The sequence below is a fragment of the Ostrea edulis genome, chromosome 6 (genome assembly GCF_947568905.1).
Source record: "Ostrea edulis chromosome 6, xbOstEdul1.1, whole genome shotgun sequence".
Classification (NCBI taxonomy): Eukaryota; Metazoa; Mollusca; class Bivalvia; order Ostreida; family Ostreidae; genus Ostrea; species Ostrea edulis.
Genome location: NC_079169.1, coordinates 51957971 through 51974790, shown reverse-complemented (window position 1 = coordinate 51974790; position 16820 = coordinate 51957971). Strand labels below are relative to the sequence as shown.

Genomic DNA, 16820 nt, shown 5'->3' with positions numbered 1-16820 from the left:
ATACAAGGTTGTATGTTTGATTGGTTTTCCATCAGCTTGACTAATCAGATATTAATAAGCTTTTTGGGAGGGGTAGACCAAGCACTATGTAAGACAGATGGTATAATATTACCTTAAGGCGTAGGAGACAAAGAATATGCTGTTGGTTATAAAGTTATATTTACTATAAAGAGTAAAGAGTCAGTGATATTTGATATATGACTTCGATGACCCCCCTCCTTCCCCAACAAAAACTAATCTTTGTGTAGACAACAATTTAAATTTATTTATTTAGAATGACCGTAACGATAGCAGAGTTTACATTTAAATATATTAAGAAAAGTATTTGAATGGATTACAGCGCTAATCAGTCCAAATCACGCCGGTACAACAAGGGATTACATTTAATCCCTTCATTAAATCTGTGAATGTGTCGGATAAAAATATGTAATGGACGCAATCAATCATGCAAAAAACACCCCCCAAAACAGAAAAACTCTAGAGAAATATCATTTCTAACACAAATATTCAAAATGATTCAAACATCGGCACCTTAATGTTACATTGCCAGGGACATACAATAAAAGTTGACTAGCGCGCTGATATTTGAGGGATTCAGCGCGTGCTTGGTTGCTAGGATAATTTTCACCGGAAGTTTACATTGGTGTTGAGGATAGAAGGCCGCTGACAAGTTTTACAGGCCCAGTGAACAAAAATGTACGACGGCGAGGATTCTGAAGGCCCTAAGGGAACATTTGAAATTTACAAGGCAGAAGCAGATTCACTCTTTAAACAGGGAGAGTACAAGAAATCCATAGACAGTTACTCAATCGTAAGTAGGCTTAAATAATAGAATCCGAAATTTTGCCTTGATGTTCTGTATATTTTGTAATCTAGGCATGATTTAAGCAAAAGAAAGGTTAGTTTATCATATTTCAGTATGCATTTTTCATGTTTGGGGAAAGACTAAACAATTTTCCCTCTTGATTTCCGTAGATTTTGCAGTAGACCTAGTGTACATTTCAACCCAAAATTTAGAAAAATTACATTTAAAAATACTGATTGTTCTTAACGCAAACAATATATTGATATGATGCATAATATCTTATCAAAATAGTGTAATTGAAAAGTATTGCAAAAATTGATGTAAATTTTTTTTATACATTAAAACTGGGAGTCATGCTAATTTCCTTAATTGCAGGCCTTAGAGTTACAACCTGGCGACAAGAACTGCCTGGTTTGTCGATCCAAATGTTACCTACAGTTAGGAGACACACAAAATGCTTTAGCTGACGCTGAATCTTCATTGTCAGAGGATAAAACTTTCCATAAGGTAAGGGGGGAAAAAAAGCATTTACATGGAGTCGTCTCCCCTGTTCTTCATACACAAGTTTTATTTATTAATTAGCATGCCATATTATATAAATTTTGCAAATGAATACAATATTTTTTTTGGACATGATCTTTGTACAAGTAAATACATCAATTTTACCTGTTGATGAATTACATTCATTCACATTTATTCTATCTATCATTCATTTTCTGTCTAAATTAATAACTTAACTATAATCATTATGATGATTTTCTAATTGTGATTAAGACTGCTGATAAAGTTATCATTCATATTCTGAATTCTACACATAGTGAATTGTTGAGAATTTCAATTGAATTTTGTGTGTCAGGAATGAAAGTAAAAATCTCCTCAGGATTGTTGATTCTTCCCACTTGATCATTTTAGTACATACTGTCCTAAATGAATTTTTACAATTCAAGTTCATGTGTAGTAATTCTATTTCAACTCAAACATTAAATGAATGTGTGTGTTGAACATGAGTTTATAGCATATTGTAGTATCTCACAAAAAATCCAGCAAACAAATACACAGTTGTATGTACATACACAAATGTGGTGGTCAGATGAGGTCGATCCCAATGGCCAGGTAGCTCAATTGGTAGAACACTTGACTGGAGATTCAGGGGACCCTTGTTTGAATCCTGCTCTGGTCCATTGCATTTTCTCAGCAAAAAATCAGCATTGGAGTCATTCTGATGGGGGAGGGGGGAGGTATCTTTAGTTCACTGACATTTATCCATATACAGGTTAATTCCCTAGTCTGCTGTGCTTGCTTTTTCAGGGTGTGTACCAGAAAGCTCAGGCCTTATACTACCAGGGAGATTTTGAGCTTTCCCTTGTCTTCTATCACAGAGGTCACAAACTTCGACCAGAGCTCCAAGAGTTCCGACTTGGTATACAGAAGGCTCAGGAAGCCATTGACAACTCAGTAGGAGGTAAACCTTTTGTCAGCTTATTCCAGTTAGATTTAGAATGTTTTCATTGTTTACTTAGTTAGCTTAATCCACTCCAGTCAGTTTTAGAATGTTTCCTTCTTTACATAGTAAGCTTATTCCAGTCAGTTTTAGAATGTTTTCATTGTTTATATAGTAAGCTTATTCCAGTTAGATTTAGAATGTTTACATATTAAGCTTATTCCAGTTAGGTATAGAATGTTTACATAGTAAGCTTATTATACCCCCCGCAACAAGTTGTGGGGGGGGGGGGGGGGGGGGGGAAACTGGAATCGGGTTGTCCGTCTGTCTGTCCGTCCGTCCATCCGTCTGTAGACGCAATGGTTTCCGGGCTCTAAAGCATTATCCTTTCCACCTACCGTCACCATATCATATATATGGACTACCCATGGGATGAAGATGTTCCCTATCGATTTTGGGGTCAAAAGGTCAAAGGTCAAGCACACTGGACATCGAAGTAGCAATATGGTTTCCGGGCTCTAAAGCGTTATCCTTTCCACATACAGTCACCATATCATACATATGGACTACCCATGGGATGAAGATGTTCCCTATCGATTTTGGGGTCAAAAGGTCAAAGGTCACGCGCACTGGACATCGAAGTAGCAATATGGTTCGGTTTGTAATGCCATTTGTTTTTTACACTCAGAAAAGAGGTAGTTTATACCTATTACCAACACCCTTTGGGAGATTGGGGTAAGCGGGGGGTATTCTTAGTGAGCATTGCTCACAGTACCTCTTGTTCCAGTTAGTTTTAGAATGTTTCCTTCCTTTACTTATTAAGCTTATTCCAATCAGTTTTAGAATGTTTTCATTGTTTATATAGTAAGCTTATTCCAGTCAGTTTTAGATTAATGTTTCCTTCCTTTACATAGTAAGCTTATCCCAGTCAGTTTTAGAGTGTTTTCATTGTTTACATAGTAAACTTATTCCTGTCAGTTTTAGAATGTTTCCTTCCTTTACATAGTAAGCTTATTCCAGTCAGTTTTAGAATGTTTTCATTGTTTACATAGTAAGCTTAATCCAGTCAGTTTTAGATTGTTTTCTTCCTAAGACCTTTACATATTAAGCTTATTCCAGTCAGTTTTAGAATGTTTTGTTTGTTTACATAAAAATGTAGTAAATGTTGGATCTATTTTGCACTGCACAGTACCATGGTTACATGTAACATTTGGGATTTCTTCCAGCCCCAGACAAAGTGAAACTTACAACAGAGGGAGATTTGTCCTTTTTCGCAAAACAAGATGAAGTATGTTTTGATATTACATTTGATGAAAATTTAGCTATTACTGTAAACATATTGTATTTTGCTAGTTACCGCCTTTCACAGGAAGCAGCTACAGCTAAATCAAGTACATTAGATTGATAAATGTCTTGAATATGTATGCTTTTAAGTAGTGTACATTTAGAAAGTGCTAAATACACAAAATATAATACATTTACAGTATCAGATTATGACAATGGTTTTAGAAAACACTAAAGACATAGTTAAATAAAACACATTTACAACATCAGATTATGACAATGGATTGTAACTTTATTTCTGTATAGTAGCTTTCTGTATGTGTAGTAAATTTTATGTCTGTATCTGTATTGTAATTAGTAAATTTCCATTTGAAAAGTAATTGTCTGTTTGGTTAGTAATGAATTATAACTTTCTGTTTGGTTAGTAATCATAACTTTCTGTTTAGTTAGTAATTAAGAGCCATTCTCAGTAACCAGTTAAACATTAAAGGAGTCTGGCACGCACTGTCACCAATTTTTTTTTCCTTCAAAATTTGGCATATCGACTTAATCTGGCATAAGTAATGTAAAACCATCATAATTTGGTTGCTATGCAACTCTATTGCCATGGTAACCTGTGCATGCCATTCAGGTCACAAAAGAGTCAATTTTTACATGAATACTTACACTTTTTATTCAACTATGCTGGATTTAGTTGTTTGACTTCTTATAAAATCATATAACATTTTCATTATTTAGTTTAATATTTAGTTAAAGTTTTAAATATTTCTAGTATGTTTTCATTCTACTTGGAAAAGGGTTGTTTAATACATTCTGAAAAAGCTAATTTAGAGGCAAATTTGAATGGGTAAAAATTCCAACATTCAGCTTGAAATATATAAATCCTTGTTCAACATACATTAGACCTAGTACTATTATCATTTATATTACAATGAGACATGTTTGGGGATCTACCTTCTAAGCTGTGTTTCCATGGAAACAAAATGATGCATTTCATCATGATATGACATTAGAGGTGCATTTTTCAATGCAATTTAAAATACAATTTTCTATGTATTCAAAGTATATAATCTTGACTTATCACATTGAAGAGTTTCAAAGGGGAATAACTCTTGGTTACAGAATGCATTTTTTCATAAACCATTCACTTCAAATCAGGGCCGTAAATTACATGGAGGCGGAGGAGGCAGCTGCCTCCTCCAACTTTTGAGCCAAAAAAAATTAAAATTTAAAGTTCATTAGAATTTATGTTGTTTCCAATAACTAAGAACATGATACTTCCCTTAAAAAGCATTCCAAATCTTTCTTTTAGAATGAGTTAGTCAAGTAATATCTTAGAAGGCCCTAGAATCAAGGATTTTGCACGAAACATGTTCAGTGTGCACAAAATGTGCTCAGCGTCTGGGGGCCTGGGTGGCCCCCAGACCCCCGCCTAATTTCCTGCCTCCTCCAAATTGAAGGTTAATTTATGGCCCTGCAAATTGTAGGAAATAGACAGGTTCCCAAAAGTTTTAGTTTAAATTTATGAAGAACATAAATTAGTTGATTTAAAAACTTGTGTTACTTTATTTGAGGTGGATGCAAATAAAAGTTATTAAAACATGAAAGGCATTGAATTCAAACACAATTTTTCAGATTTATTCAATTATAAAAATCACTTAGGATTGACCATTATTAATTTTTTTTCCTTAAATAAAAAATATAGGATCTACTTTATCATTTAATATGAAAATTAAAATTTTAAAACTATTCATAATGTTTTATATTGAACTTTCGTGCAAAAACTACCAAATTCTAGAAAATAGCCAAATTTGATAAAATTGTACCTGTTTCCATAGCAACCATGATCACCATCTAATTTCTAAATATATATTTTTTAATATGCTATATAGTTCAATCGTAACTACTCGGCTATTTCCATAACCGCAAATGAACCCCGTATGTGGTTCAACGCCATCAGAGTCTGTTGCTATGTGTACACAAATGCAACTATGACTTCAACAGTCGTATATTACAATATGAAACACGTACTTTCAAATGCATCTAAATGTAAGATATCATACATCTAATACTATCAATTTCCACTTATATTTTTGTATATTAGAGTGAATAAGATGTTAATGATACCTAAACTGAATCTGTGGTGAAAATCTAAATAACACATTATACAGGGATTCGGTTATGCCTTCTAACCTCATCCACAGGCGCGCTTCCGGTGAAGAAATGCATCAATTTGATGCAATTCTTGCGCCGATCCACGCCCAAGTCTTCTTACCAGTTATGGGAAAAGACGAGCGCATGATCCGATTGCTATATATATAGTTGTCTCATTCAGGTGAGTTTCGTGAAAATCGGTGACTATGCGTGCCAAATTTTTAAAGTGGTTACAGAAAATGGCTCTTAATTATAACTTTCTGTTTTGTTAGTAATTTATTATAACTTTGTGTTGGTTAGTAATTAATCTGAACTTTCTGTTTGGTTAGTAATTAATTATATAACTTTCTGTGTGGTCAGTAATTAATTATATAACTTTCTGTTTGGTAAGTATCTTTATTCTGTAACTGGATAGTAACTCTATATATATGTTTCAAGTTTTAAAACATTTACTATGGAATAATTTTGTAGGTACTTAGTTTTCATGGGTAATTACTCAGTTGTTGTAGATACTGAGCTTTTAGGGTACTCAGTTTTTGTGGGTACCTTTATAAACCTATAAAACCTCAATGAAATACAGAATTCATATAATCTATCAATATACAAAATTCATTCCCAACAAAACTGTATAATCCTGGCCATCCATGAGAGTTGACCCCCACAAGAGTAATTCCACAGGATATATAAAGTTCTCATGCTCCTGTAATTAGAGGTTTGTGGGCATGTAGTTTTGGTCTGTCCGTTTGTCCGCAAAAACTTAACTTTGGTCATAACTTTTCAATGGAGGGAAATAAGAGCTTTCATATTTTGCATACATATTCCTTGTGACAAGACCTTGCTTTTGGTACCACAATGTTTGACCTCATGACCTTGACCTTGGTGTTTGACATACTTTTGAAAATGTTTACCTTGTCCATAACTTTTGAGTGGTTAATTCTATGTCTTTCTTATTTCACATGTGTATTCCTTGTGACAAAACCTTGCGTCTGGTACCAGAGTTACTTTACTGCTGTACAGGGGCATCATTGTTTCACCAACACATCTTGTTTAACAAGGATCTTGTTGTGCTTAGACCTAACAGCATTACTTATAGATGTAGTATAATACCTGCCAAAAAGTTATGTACCATTGCCGCTGTATGAATCCTAGACCAAATGTTAAAAACTTGTGGTATCATTACAAGGAAACTGCAACTTATTGTACAATGTTAACATTTTAGAGGAAGATAAAGAAGCCTGCCTACAACACATATGGCCGCCCAGGTATGCAAACCCAGAAAAAACTGGAGGTCAGTCGGCCGGTGGGGAACGAGAAGACGATCAAACAGCTTCTAGGAGAGCTGTACGGTGACAGACAGTACCTTGAAAAACTACTCAAAGAAACAGGTCAGCATATACGCTTCTCACAACAGCCTATGTGAATGTTGAGTCCAACAGCCTGTGTGAATGTGGATGTTGAATCTTAAAGATTTCATTCAATAAAGTTCAGGAATAGAAAACAGCTTCAATGCAAAACAGTACATCCAATCAGGGCTTCAGTATAAAACAAAACATCCAATCAGAGCTTATGTGTAGAAGAGTACATCCAATCAGAGCTTCAGAGTAAAACATTACACCCAATCAAAGCTTCAGTATAAAACAGTACACCCAATCAGAGCTTCAGTATAAAACAATACACTGTACAGCCAATCAGAGCTTCAGTATAAAACAATACACCCAATCAGAGCTTCAGTATAAAACAATACACCCAATCAGAACTTCAGTATAAAACAGTACATCCAATCAGAGCTTCAGTATAGAACAATACATCCAATCAGAGCTTCAGTATAAAACAATACACCCAATCAGAGCTTCAGTATAAAACAATACACCCAATCAGAACTTCAGTATAAAACAATACACCCAATCAGAGCTTCAGTATAAAACAGTACATCCAATCAGGACTCAAGGAGTCTTTAGAAAGATTTTGTTGAATAAACAATACAGTATACATTATGTCATATATTTATGCAGTGTATTTCATGTAACAATACATCATGTATAACTGAATTTAAAAGCATAATAATGGAATTATGTTTATTTCTTTATATTCATTGATGCCTACAGATGCTAATACTCCGGTGGGTAAAACCATCTCTGGGCTGGTGTCCCAGGGCCTGAATTACCTAGATACCAGAACCGATTTCTGGAGACAGCAAAAACCAATGTATGCCCGTAAACATGAGAAACTTATGATGAGGCGAGAGAAACGGGTCGAGGAATCCAGCACAGGAAAATTGTCACCAAATGACTACATCATCCGAGAACTTGAAAGGATTGATCAAGGTAGACTGTAGTTTAACATTGCATGAAAGATAAATGTTTAACGTTGTGATCAGTGAGGCATAAATAAAAAAATGTGTGGGTCCTGACTTACCCAATTTTTCTATCCCAGACCCTCCTATTTTGAAAGCTTGGGATTGGGATCCAATTATAGTATTTAAATCGTCTGCCCTTGGTTACCTCCCAAATTTGATGGCTCTATGTTAAGATAACAAATAGTACATTCATAGTTATCAATGAATTTTATGCATCATAGGATCATGCATGTTTTTCATTTATTATCAAACATCCACTGGAGTTACAGACCTTTTAATACTTTGTCAAGAAAAAAATACAGTCTACTCCACTTATATTGAAGTTGCTTATTTTGAAGTATTTGTTATATTGATCTTAACATTATTTATATGGTTCAACATTGGTTATTTTGAACTTTGGATATAACACGAACAATTTATACATTAATCCACTGAATTTCAATATATGCATGTATATGTAAAATACTGAATCAGTGAAATGTACGAAATTGGATAGAGGTAATAGCATTGATTTAAGAAAATTTAAAAAGCCACACTGACAAATTACAACATACTTTACGATGTTACAAAATCCTTGCTGTATGATGTTAACTGCAAAGTAATGGAGTTAGCATTTGAAAGTTTCATTGAAGAAATGTCAATAATTTTTTCATATTTTTTGTTGCATTTCTGATTTGGAATTGGGCTGGATATATATCCAGTCTTGAAGATGAAGGATAGCTGGGGTAAATGTGTAATGTTGCCTTTACTCAGACTGAATATATAATTCTTGACAGCTCAAGTAGAAGGTAAATATACAGAGAGTCTAAAGCGAGCCCAGAGATGTCTGAACACAGTCAACGGTTTCACAGAGGATGTTGTACCAAACAAAATGGAGGTCATTGCCAATCTACACAGCTGTATAGGAAATGCTTACCTGGAACTGGGCAACTACGACAAGTCCCAAGAACAGCATCAGATCGACTACAATCTTGGGGAGGAGCAGTAAGTCTTGGATTGGTCTTGCTGGTTTTAGAGATGCTGAGTTTGGGGGTGGGTAGTGTAGTTACAATCATGAACAATAGAATATACTCCATATATCAATCCAGTTCAGTATTTCTGTTAAAAGATTTTCAATAACTTTTAGATAGAAAGTATATTTGGAACAGAAACCTTGATCTTTGGATAGTTTGTGTGCCTAAGTTTACTCTGATTCTTTACAGCGACATGGAGGAGGCATGCTCCAGAGGACTGGACAACCTGGGAAGAGTGCATGCCAGGAAGGGCGACTACAGCCAGGCTATCACAGTGTCAGTAACAAACTATTACAGTATCAGTATCCAAAAATAGCAATCAGGCCTTTACAAACACATTGAAAGTACCAGTACTTTGTGAAGTGTTCTGGATTGGCAATGAAGAGTTATGATCAATTAATGAGCATTCCTCGAGGTTTTTACAAAGGATCTACAATATCAGTGTGTGTATTACATGTATTTTTTAGCTGTCTATAAGAGGTGATGGTCTGAATGCTGTTTTTGTTGTTTTGTAGATGGGAGAAGAAATTACCTTTATCAAAATCAGCTTTGGAGAGCACATGGCTGTACCATGAAATTGGGCGATGTTATTTGGAGATGGGAAAATACCAGGTTGCCAAGGAACACGGAGACAAATCTCTAGCCTTAGCAGAAGAGGCAGGGGAACCCCAATGGCAGCTGCAGGCCTCAGTGTTAGTGGCCCAATCAGAGTGTAAGTCACATGATATACCAGTAATCTGTTGGTTTAGTTAGAGTCACATGATATAATCTGTTCATTTAGCGTAAATCACATGATGCAGTCTGTTGGTTTAGTGTAAGTCACATGATGCAGTCTGTTGGTTTAGTGTAAGTCACATGATGCAGTCTGTTGGTTTAGTGTAAGTCACATGATGCAGTCTGTTGGTTTAGTGTAAGTCACATGATGCAGTCTGTTGGTTTAGTGTAAGTCACATGATGCAATCTGTTGGCTTAATGTAAGTCACATGATATGGTCTGTTGGTTTAGTGTAAGTCACTTGATATGGTCTGTTGGTTTAGTGTAAGTCACATGATATGATCTGTTGGTTTAGTGTAAGTCACATGATATGATCTGTTGGTTTAGTGTAAGTCACATGATATGGTCTGTTGGTTTAGTATAAGTCACATGATATGGTCTGTTGGTTTAGTGTAAGTCACATGATATGGTCTATTTGTTTAGTGTAAATCACATGATATGATCTGATTGTTTAGTGTAAGTCACATGATATGGTCTGTTGGTTTAGCGTAAGTCACATGATATGGTCTGTTGGTTTAGTATAAGTCACATGATATGGTCTGTTGGTTTAGTGTAAGTCACATGATATGGTCTATTGGTTTAGTGTAAATTACATGATATGATCTGATTGTTTAGTGTAAGTCACATGATATGGTCTGTTGGTTTAGTGTAAGTCACATGATATGGTCTATTTGTTTTGTTTAAGTCACATGATATGATCTGATTGTTTAGTGTAAGTCACATGATATTATCTGTTGGTTTAGTGGAAGTCACATGATATGGTATGTTGGTTTAGTGTAAGTCACATGATATTATCTGTTGGTTTAGTGTAAGTCACATGACATGGTCTGTTGGTTTAGTGTAAGTCACATGATATGGTCTGTTGGTTTAGTGTAAGTCACATGACATGGTCTGTTGGTTTAGTGTAAGTCACATGATATGGTCTGTTGGTTTAGTATGAGTCACATGATATGGTCTATTTGTTTAGTGTAAGTTAGAGGTGAAACGATACAGTACCTTCTCGATTCGATTCGATTTTCGATACTTTAGTCTCGATTCGATGATTTTCGATTTGATACAATAGCATGTACCAAATTCTGTATAATGCTAAGATTTTTTATGTTTCGTTGTATTTATTGCTCTCTGCAAATAAATTCTACATAATGTAAAACCGTTTAACATAGAGCAACACTCTTATCACTTGTCCTAAAGCCGAAATGTCGCCATACCCAGGATTTATACATTAGGGGTGCATTTTTCAACTCGACTGCGTCCATTTTGATACAGCAAAGTTTACTCGTATGTTGATTGGGCTATTTTCAATTCCATTGGCTAATCAGAAACCGTGTTATCAAGAGCAATGTGTGCAATGATTTTAGAACCGTATCAAACCGAAACAGACCCCGAATAAATCGAACATTGAATCAAGACCACTACATCGCGATTCGGTCGCATCGCAATGCATCGTTTCACCCCTAGTGTAAGTCACATGATATGGTCTGTTGGATTAATGTAGTTTTGATCCATAGCAAATGGTCCTGTTTGTGAGCTGAAATCCATTTTATTTGCTTCATTTTCTTAACACCTTATATTTTAGCAGTTTATAAATCTTGATATCTTTTCAATCCTGTTGATCTTTATTTACAGTAAAACTAGGAGATCTAAGTGCTGCATTATCATCATTTGAATTATCACTAGACCTTGCCCGAACACAAGGTAAATACTACATTTGAATTATCACTAGACCTTGCCTGAACACAAGGTAAATACTACATTTGAATTATCACTAGACCTTGCCCGAACACAAGGTAAATACTACATTTGAATTATCACTAGACCTTGCCTGAACACAAGGTAAATACTACATTTGAATTATCACTAGACCTTGCCCGAACACAAGGTAAATACTACATTTGAATTATCACTAGACCCTGCCTGAATGCAAGGTAAATACTAAATTTGAATTATCACTAGACCTTGCCCAAACACAAGGTAAATACTACATTTGAATTATCACTAGACCTTGCCCGGACACAAGGTATATAATACATTTGAATTATCACTAGACCTTGCCCAAACACAAGGTAAATACTACATTTGAATTATCACTAGACCTTGCCCAAACACAAGGTAAATACTACATTTGAATTATCACTAGACCTTGCCCAAACACAAGGTAAATACTACATTTGAATTATCACTAGACCTTGCCCGGACACAAGGTAAATACTAAATTTGAATTATCACTAGACCTTGCCCAAACACAAGGTAAGTACTACATTTGAATTATCACTAGACCTTGAATTATCACTAGACCTTGCCCAAACACAAGGTAAATACTACATTTGAATTATCACTAGACCTTGCCCAAACACAAGGTAAGTACTACATTTGAATTATCACTAGACCTTGCCCAAACACAAGGTAAATACTACATTTGAATTATCACTAGACCTTGCCTGAACATAAGGTAAATACTAAATTTGAATTATCACTAGACCTTGCCCAAACATAAGGTAAGTACCACCTCCAGTAGTGGCTGAACAAACTTTTACCACCACCTTAGAGGTCATGTGTCCGGTCATGTGTTGTGTATGTGTTTATGTATATGTTTATATGTGTATGTCCTTCTACAGAAAAAAATCTATGCATTTGATTGGACGACAAGCCAGGAATATGAGGCCATATACCCTGCTAAGAATAGATGGGATATAAAATGGCTTCAAAAATCTATATACTTTAATAATCGCTTTGTAAAGTAAACATTAATATATTTTTTTAGATTAATCGCTCTGCAGTAGGACATATTCTTTATATGAATTCTTGGCAGGGTATATGAACTTGCATTCCCTGTCAAAGTATATACAGTATTCATATAACCTTTGACAGGGAATGTGAGTTCATATACCCTGCCAAGAATCCATATGACTAATAGTGTGTGTCTGCGATCTTCATACAAGATTACGTAGCAACCACTGTTAGGATTTCATAGTTGAATATAGCTTTGTACAATTGTGAGTGAACTCATGCTTAAAGTAATTAGAAAATTGTGAAATACAAGAGCGAAATTTTAATTTCACCAATTTACTATATATTTACAGTATATTGTATCACTATATCATATTGCATTTGATTTTCACCTTTCATACACAAATTCTCTCTTTTCAGAAGACACTTCTGCTGAGTCAGCCATTAAAAAGGCTATTGATGATGTCAACAATAAAATTGCCAAAGGTTCATCAGCATCAATGAAACCAACGGATGGCGAGGATAATACTGAGGCCAGTCCGGACAACGCCAGCGTCAAGAGCAAGACGGTGTCAATAAAGGATGATAAGGACAGTCCAAAATCGGCCAAGTCCGTTGCCAAGTCCGAAGCGAAGGTGGAAACAGATGGAAAAAAGACCCCAGAGGGCAAAAAGACCCCTGAGGGAAAAAAGACCCCTGAGGGCAAAAAGACCCCCGAACCTGAGGAAAATGTGTAAGAGATTTTGTCACAATTCTTTGTACTGCACATGTGCTGATATTACCAGTTGTTTTATTTCGATACCTTTATTGCTATATAAATATGGTATTATTATTATTATTATTGCATCATATTGAAGTTTGCTGATTTATAACAACGCTAAATTATAGATGCACATGTATTTCCGACATACGTCTGTTAATGACTGTGCCCAATAACCCATGACCTACAAACTTTATGCTATCTGTAATAAATGAAACTTATCCCACTTTAGAGCTATTTCACTTTAAATTACTTTTTATTTCACCTGAACTACAAACTCAAGTGGGCTTTTCTGACCACCTGTTGTCCAGCATTGCATCTGTCAGTCCATCCTTATGTAAACTTTACACATTTTTATCTTCTCCAAAACTACAGGACCAATTTTAACCAAACTTGCCATAAAGCATCCTTTGGTAAAGGGAATTCAAAAGTATTCAAATGAAGGGTCACACCCTTTTCAAAGGAGAGATAATCAAGTATAGCAAAAATATATCGACATCTTTTAAAATTTTCTTCTCAGGAACCACAGGACTTTAAAAGACAAAACTTATGTCAAAGCTTCCTTAATGAGTGTACGTTTCATTTCATTTTTCAAATCATGGTCCCCGGGAGTAGGGTAGGGCCACAATTGGGAATCAATGTTTACATAGGAATATATAGTAAAAAGTAATTAAAATTCTTCTTATGAACAGTTAGGCCATGATTAGTCATGTTAACAGGCAGACATCTGCAGCTGCAGGTAGTGCAGATTCAAATTTGTTGAAATCAATGCCCCAAGGGGTAGGGTCACAATAATAGGGGGTCAAACTTGTACATGGGATTAAAAACTTATCCCCAAGAGTAGCAGGACCCTGATTAGTCATAATGATATACAAGCATTTACATTTATACAATATTTTATTCACAAGTAAGTGAGTGGGAACAAGCAGTAGGCATAGGCTATTTTAGTTCTCTTCCACAGGTAATGCAGATTTAAGTTTCTTCAAATCATTGTCACAGGGGTAGGGTGGGGCCACAATAGAGATTCAAAGATTTATATGGAAATATGGGAAATCATTTGAAATTTTCAAAAACAGCAGGGTCATGACCAGCAATCCTCCACAGATATAGTGCTGATTCAAGTTTGTATGAATCATGATCATATGGGGCTAGAGTGGGGGTCACAATATGGGGTAAAAAAAATCGTGGGAATAAAGAAGATTAAAAAAAATTATATAAAAATCACAACAGGTGAACAATGGCAGGGCCAAGGTGAGCATTGTGGCCCATGGACCTCTTGTCTAAATTTTACTCTTTCTTTTGCATGCTTTTAAAAAATAATAATAATGTATTGTATATGTCACAAGCCATGGGTTTGAGTGTACAAGCTTCCATCAAAGAGAATGGATGGCCTATAAATATTGCAATGCTGAAGTTTCTTTTTGTACTATTTATAGAGATGATGACACTAAGGAAGCCAACAAGAGCCTGGACCAGGGAAAGGAAAGTCCGACGAGAGAGGCTTCGTAGTCATGCGATGTCATGATAACGTGATGTCATAGTAACGTAGTCAAATTCTCTACCATCTGATGACCATCAAACTAGAATTAATGTGGAGCATTATCAAATCTAAATAATTTTGAAAAAAGAAAACAACTAGAAATTGGATATCAAAGCCGATTGTTATGAAAAACACTTGTTACCATGCCAGTATTTGAGCGACTTTACTTAGTCAATACTGCCAAAAGATATTTTTATTCCTATATTTCAATATTTTGTTTTACATCTGTTAAACATTTTGTTAGATATTTGTTTCTATAACAACGATATATAATTTAATGTAGAACTGACCATCTTGAAAATAAAAACTTGGAAATACTACTTGATGTTATTTGTTTTTGTTTTTTTATTAAATCTACAATAATACCTGATACCGGCCATCTTTCACGTGTACTACATGTATGACATACGTGTACTTGATATTAATACATTGGTTACTCAAAAGGACTGCATACACAATGACGTTATAAGTAGTTCAACTGTTTCTCTGACAAAACGCCCTGAATTCAAATTGAAAAGTCACGGGTCTTTCGGATATAACTTTTAAGACAAGGTCACATGTCACGACAGGCGTCGGCACGTTAAAGAACCCTCACCGCTACGGCTCTGAGCGTGAAGCGTAGGTCTAAATTTGTGGCACTTCCCCTACACTGGTGACGTCACTATATAAGTGAAAATTTCTGAAATGGTACGTAAAGCGACACAGAACAAATAAACTTGTGGAAAAATTCAAGTATTCCTAAGATACGACAATATGTTACTTTTTCTGTATTTCCGAAATTTTGATCAAAAGCAAAGTCTTTCTACGAAAAAGATTCTAGGCACATGGAGCCAACAGTGTAACCTGAAACATTCCCAAATTAGATTGCAGGATGTGTACTTGAAAATGCTATTAGTTGTACACCAGATTTCATTATTATAAATGGGATGTTAGAACTGGGGGATCTAATGGCGACCAACAGACCCGTGACTCAGATTTTTTCCCCACGCTCCGGAAAGTTGAAATCCTAAATCCGCCCATTTTAGCAAATTCCATCGAAGAAGCTAAATTGATTTATAAAATGTTGAGATATCGTCATGATTGTATCCAAATTGAGCAGACAGAGCGGATTTACATAGGTCATGGCTTGCTTTCCAATCTCTGTTGTCACTTGTTAACTTTGTCATAAATTTATTGAATAAATAATGTTTAAACCAAGCAAACATGAATATTATTATATTTTGTATTTCAAAAGATTGCAGAAACCAAACATGAATGCAATGGTAAGGCATACCCCGGATCTATGTCTCGTGATGATGACAGTGTTATTTGCTGGACTGCTACACTGTATATGTCTGCAACTTTGATTTGCACATCGGGGATAGCCATGCAAAATATACATATATGAAAATATCTGCAGCTGTTGCATATTCAAACCAAAATAACTGTATCTGGAAACCTAAAATGAGTTGCTTCTATATTTTACACTGTACTTCCGGAAGAATCGTAAATTCATAATATTTGTTTAATAATGAATAAAAATAAAACGTATTGATTACAGTTATCAACACTTGTATCTATAAAAATATATTTTTAAAATATTTTTATTCTGAACTTTAAGACATGTGTCCTAACACAACCACAAATAGATCACCTGCTCCTGTGGTTGATGATAATTTGATATTGCCTCCGAGAGCAGTAGCGAATCTAGAGGAGGTACAAGGATTAGAGACTCCCTTTGGTTGAATATTTTTTAATAAGAAATAACCTTTGTCATTTGGTGTCTCCAAATCCCTCCCTTTTTGGGCAAAAAAGGTACAAAACTGCCCCTTCCCCCACTTTAAAAAATTCTTCGATCCCCCCCGAGAGATTATAAACAATTTGTACTTGGTAAAGAAATTGACCTTGCAGTTTTTCGTCTTCTCTAGCATTTACTGAAATAAGTTTACGAAATTTTGATAACTTAGATTTAAAGGAATATGTCTTT

General features: G+C 35.1%; 1 protein-coding gene across 1 annotated transcript; it reads left to right on the top strand.

Moving 5' to 3' along the window:
* Positions 1-639: 639 nt before the first annotated feature.
* LOC125646447 (outer dynein arm-docking complex subunit 4-like) lies at positions 640-15175 on the top strand. Its single transcript, XM_048872743.2, has 12 exons — positions 640-811; positions 1181-1312; positions 2114-2267; positions 3473-3534; positions 6904-7069; positions 7790-8008; positions 8817-9024; positions 9243-9329; positions 9569-9765; positions 11454-11522; positions 12975-13287; positions 14751-15175. Exons 1-12 carry the CDS (start codon positions 695-697, stop codon positions 14821-14823), a joined length of 1797 nt encoding a protein of 598 aa, XP_048728700.2. The 5' UTR covers positions 640-694; the 3' UTR covers positions 14824-15175.
* Positions 15176-16820: the final 1645 nt, after the last annotated feature.